The 5,277-nt window shown below is 39.0% G+C and overlaps 1 protein-coding gene across 1 annotated transcript; it reads left to right on the top strand.

Annotated features, from left to right (window-relative positions):
* The first annotated feature begins 771 nt into the window (after nt 1–771).
* Nucleotides 772–4,216, top strand: LOC136526568 (uncharacterized). Its single transcript, XM_066519195.1, has 3 exons — nt 772–974; nt 1,251–2,810; nt 3,409–4,216. Exons 1-3 carry the CDS (start codon nt 772–774, stop codon nt 4,214–4,216), a joined length of 2,571 nt encoding a protein of 856 aa, XP_066375292.1.
* The last annotated feature ends 1,061 nt before the right edge of the window (nt 4,217–5,277 follow it).

Below are 5,277 nucleotides of genomic sequence, written 5' to 3'. Positions count from 1 at the left end.
TCCACTTTTGCATCAACAGTTACCAACCCCAAATCCATGTTGCATAGTCAGTTAATCAAATTTAACATTATAACCCAAACCAACCCAAGACTGCAAAGCTAAGCATGACCTCTACCCATCTAATCTAGGTTTCAAGGATGATATAGCAAGTTCTAGTAGACCCTAACATGGGATTCAAATTTAGACTCAGCATGCAGCTAATGGTCTAACTACTCTAACTCAAAATTAATACAAAAGTAGGAGCACATATGGTCAAGGACACTTGCCTTTCAAAACATTGTTCAGATAGTTGTACTTTTCTTCTAGATCAACTTGATAATTGTCTCCTCGACCGATAGCAACCACAGGAACAAGTATAACAAAGAAACATAAAAATAGTACATCAAACATAATAAAACATACTTTAAACATACACTAACGCGTAGGGCTTGTTTCTACGATCACGTGAGTGCAAAAACCACTAAAAACGGAGCTACGGTTTGAAAGTTATGAGCTTTTGAAGTTGGAGGAGTATTTTGGTAAATAAAAGGCATTTTCGTAATTACTTTTCAAAATTAGGGACCAAAATGTAAAACATTTGGACTACAAAATCATTTTATAAGGTTAAAAGATTTATTTTGCAAAAGTAGCATTTTTAACATTATTTTATTAAATAAAACACATTAATGACATCATAAAAGGGATTTATAATATCATTAATCATTTTAAGAAAACTATTTTATATTTATTTTATTAACCAAAATAGATTAATGACATTATTATTGAGCCAAGATGACTCTGGAAGAAGCTTACAATCTTCATCAAAATGCTCAAGCTGTGTCCTTGCTCATTTCAAGCTTAAGCCAAGATGAGTTTAACAAAGTTAATGGAGTTGAAAGTGCCAAGGCGATTTGGGATATCTTGAAAGTATCCTTTGAAGGAGATAGCAGTGTGGGAAAAGGCAACATTGAGCTACTTCAAGGTGAATTGGAAAGGTTTGTGTTCTTGCAAGGAGAAACAACACAAGCTCTGTTTGATAGGCTCATGGCATTGGTCAATCGCATAAGATCTCTTGGTAGCAAAGAATGGGATGATAATAGAGTTGCTAGAAAGATGTTGAGAACATAAAGAGCCAAGAACAACATGCTTGCTTCCATGATCATGGAGAGACCCAGTTATGATGAGATGACACCATAAGAACTCCTTGCAAAGATCAAGCATCATGAGTGTCTTGATGATGATGCTATCAATGCTCATAATAAAAATCCTAGTGCATTAGGATACAACAAGAGTGCAGCCATAAGTGCTACTCAACAACATGAAAGCAAAAACTCAAGCCAAGAGAAGAAGAAGAAAGTGAAGGTTGACTCCTCAAGTGAAGAAGAGTCCGATGAAGAGGTTGCTCTAGTCATTAGAAACCTTAGAAGATTCATGAAGAAGAAGAGCAATCAAAAGACCTATGGTGATGGCAAGAAGCGATTCAAGAAAAGATTTTGTTATGGTTGTGGTGACATTGGTCATTTTATTGCCGACTGCCCAAAAGAGAAGAAGAAAGGTAAGTACAATAAGGATGATGACAAGAAGAACAAGAATAAAAGTAGGGGTGAAGCTCATATTGGTGAAGAATGGGAGTCAAATGATAATAGTGGTGACTCAAGTGATGATGATAAGAAAAAGAAGAAGAAAGGGGCTGCAAATATTGCTATTCATGACTCCTCATCATCAACCACACTCTTCTCCAACATGGCTTCATCACCAAAGTTCTTCGTCGACCTAGCTTCGTCACCAAGGCTCTTCGCCAACCTCATCAACAACGAATACTATACCCCAACTTGTCTCATGGCAAAGGGGGAGAAGGTACATGACTCACCCACTCCTTCTAGTGACGAATATGATAGTTGTGATGAGAACATAGAAAAAATTGAGGAAAGCATGATAAGAAAGTTTGGTAAAAACGTCTACACCAAAATAAAGACACTAGTAAAGAAATTAGAGAAGAGGGATAGATGCCTAGAGATGCAAGGAGATATAATCACTCAAGAGAGGGATAAGAACCTTGCACTTGAAGCATCTATTACCGAGGAAAGAATGAAGGTTGAGAAGTTAATCGTAGAATTGTCTTTAGCCAATGACACTATTAGGAGATTGACTAAAGAACATTCCATTGTTAATGATCTAGTAGCTAGCCTTAAGAATGACAAAAGTGTAGCTCAAGAATGCCTTACACACATGGAACAAAAGTACCAAAATCTTGAGCTAAACTTCAACACTCTTTGGGCTAGCACTTCAACTTCTCCTATGGCAACCGATGACTCTAATGTCTCCACTAGCAATGGTTGTAAAAGATGTTATAAAATTGATGTAAATACATATGCAACTAACCTTGTTGAGATAGAGAAGAAAGACAAGAAGATTCATAGGTTGAAGATGATCTTGAAGAATGGTTGCAAATGTCAAGCTAAATTCAACAAGACAAAATATAAGTCATCAAGGCACCCATTAATCAAGGATGACATTGGCTACAATAGGTATGATGGAAAGGCCAATGAAAGGAACATAATCAATGATGTGCCTTGTGTAAAGTTCAACAAAGGTATTGCTCTTGATGAGCTCATGAGCAAGTCAAACAACATCTATATTCCCAAGATTACACCCACAAGTGACAAGGCAAGCAAGTTGAAGCAAGTGGAGGCCCCCAAGCAACAAGCACCCATTCCAAGGAGCTATTCTAGTGATTATGTTTATTGTTGGGGCAAGGATGGCAAGATAGTTGTGAGATATGTTGGTGCCCACAAGAGGAAGGAGATTATGAGGAGTGTTTGGGTGCCAAAGTATTATGTGACTAATTCCATAGGACCCAAATCTATTTGGGTACCTAAAACAAGAACTTAATTTGTTTTGTAGGACTATTCCTCTAGTGGAACAAGTTGGGTGTTGGATAGTGGATGCACCAATCATATGACCAGATAGAAGAATATGTTCACATCATTCCCAACCAAGTCATGACCAAAGTGAGAACATTGTGTTTGGTGACAATAGAAAAGGAGAAGTCTTAGGTTTGGGAAGAATTGCTATCTCAAATGACAATTTCATTTCTAATGTTTTACTTGTGAATTCATTGAGGTACAATTTGTTATCCATTTTGCAAGTTTATGAGATAGGTTACAATTGCCTCTTTACAGATAAAGGTGTGCAAGTCCTTAGAAGGGAGGATTTCTCTATTGCATTTACGGGTCGGTTGAAGGGCAAACTCTATCTAGTTGATTTCACATCTAATAGAGTGAAGCCCGAGACTTGTTTAGTGGCAAAATCTAGCATGGGTTGGCTATGGCATCGCCGACTTGCCCATGCTAGGATGAGGAACTTGGCCAAACTTCAAAAGAGCGAACACATTATTGGACTAACAAATGTTTCTTTTGAGAAAGATAGAACTTGCAGTGCACACCAGGCCAGAAAGCAAGTAGGAGCAAAACATCCCGTCAAGATTGTTGTGTCAACAAAAATACCATTGGAGTTGCTTCACATCGACCTATTTGGACCCATTGCTTATGTGAGCATTGGCGGGAACAAATATGGTTTTGTGATTGTTGATGACTACTCTAGATACACTTGGGTATTCTTCTTGGTAGATAAAAGTGAAGCACAAGCCATCTTTAAGAAGTTTTCAAGAAGAGCCCAAAATGAGTTTGATGTCAAGATCAAGAGCGTTAGAAGCGACAATGGAATGGAGTTCAAGAACACCAACATTGAAGAGTTTCTCGATGATAAAGGGATCAAGCATGAGTTTTGGGTTCCTTACACTCCTCAGCACAATGGTGTTGTGAAAAGAAAGAACCGAATGCTCATAGAAGCCGCTAGAGCAATGTTGGATGAATACAAGACTTCAGATATCTTTTGGGCAGAAGCAGTCAACACGGCATGTCATGCTATCAACTGCTTATATCTTCATAAGATCAAAGAAAAGACCACCTATGAACTCCTAATGGGTAACAAACCAAAGGTGCATTACATTAGAGTTTTTGGGAGTAAGTGTTTCATACTTAACAAGAAATCCAAAAGCTCAAAGTTTGCACCAAAGGTTGACGAAGGTTTCCTACTTGGTTATGGTACTAACGAACATAGCTACTGTGTTTTCAACAAAACCATCGGTAATGTTGAAATAGCGGTAGATGTGACTTTTGATGAAACCGACAGCTCTCAAAAGGAGCAAGTCAATGTTGAGATTGTAGGTAAATAAGAAGCTCTGCATCAAGCTATCAAGAATCTTGCCATTGGTGATGTGAAGCCCATCTAAAGTCAAGACAAAGATGAAGACACAATTGTGCCCTTCCATCATGATTCAACTACTCATCATGTGACTTACAATGCAAATGGTGAAGTTTCCGCATCAAGACAAGATCATGATGGGAGGACAAATGATGCACAAGGTCAATCACAAATAGATGAAGTTATCAATGTTGATGAACAAGCTCAAGTTCAACACAATGGTCAAGAAAGAATTGAAGACAACTCTCTACAAGACCTTGGTTTTGGTTCTCCAATAAATCAAGGCCATGATGATGAAGATGATAGTCCTATCCAAAGAAGGGTTCAAGTGCCACATCCAAGAGTATATCACACCATTAAACAAGATCATCCTATTGATAATATATTGGGGAGCATTCGATGAGGCGTCAAAACACGCTCTCGATTAGCAAGCTTTTGTGAGCATTACTCGTTTGTCTCTCTCTTGGAACCTCTTAGGGTGCAAGATGCACTTGATGATCCAGATGATAATAAAAACCTTGTGAGTGTAGGATTTTCCCCACAATCAGGGACAATGATGCCTTGAAGCGAAGAAGCTAGTCAAAGGCATATCTAACCATGCGTTGTGCCTTCATATCTCCATCAAGAATAGGGACGTCATTTGGAAGAAGCCTGGAGAAGAACATCCTCACAAAACTTCATCTAACATCCAAAAGGATGAGGAGCACCATGAGGATCCCTACCCACGTTGTCTTCTTCAATGATGGGAAGGAACTCCTGGTGTGGATCGATGGCTCAAGTCACTGAATCGATACACAAGGGGCCACCGGCCAAGATCTGTGGGCTAAAAGGTGTCCCAGCAACAACAAGACACATGACGCCTCGCTGACCAGGATTTCCTATAGATATCGTGATGCGGTGACCCCAAGCACTCTAACCATGTACATGTCTAGATGCCATGTGGTCAACGGTCTAGGCCACCAATGGTATTTTTCCTTCCCACCTTCGCGGAACTTCCTCTAACACCCAAGATGAATGGCCATCAGCAGGCTA

The sequence above is a fragment of the Miscanthus floridulus genome, chromosome 19, assembly GCF_019320115.1.
Source record: "Miscanthus floridulus cultivar M001 chromosome 19, ASM1932011v1, whole genome shotgun sequence".
NCBI classification, from domain to species: domain Eukaryota; kingdom Viridiplantae; phylum Streptophyta; class Magnoliopsida; order Poales; family Poaceae; genus Miscanthus; species Miscanthus floridulus.
Note: the sequence above shows the minus strand (reverse complement) of the source record. Positions and strands in the feature narration are given on the sequence as shown.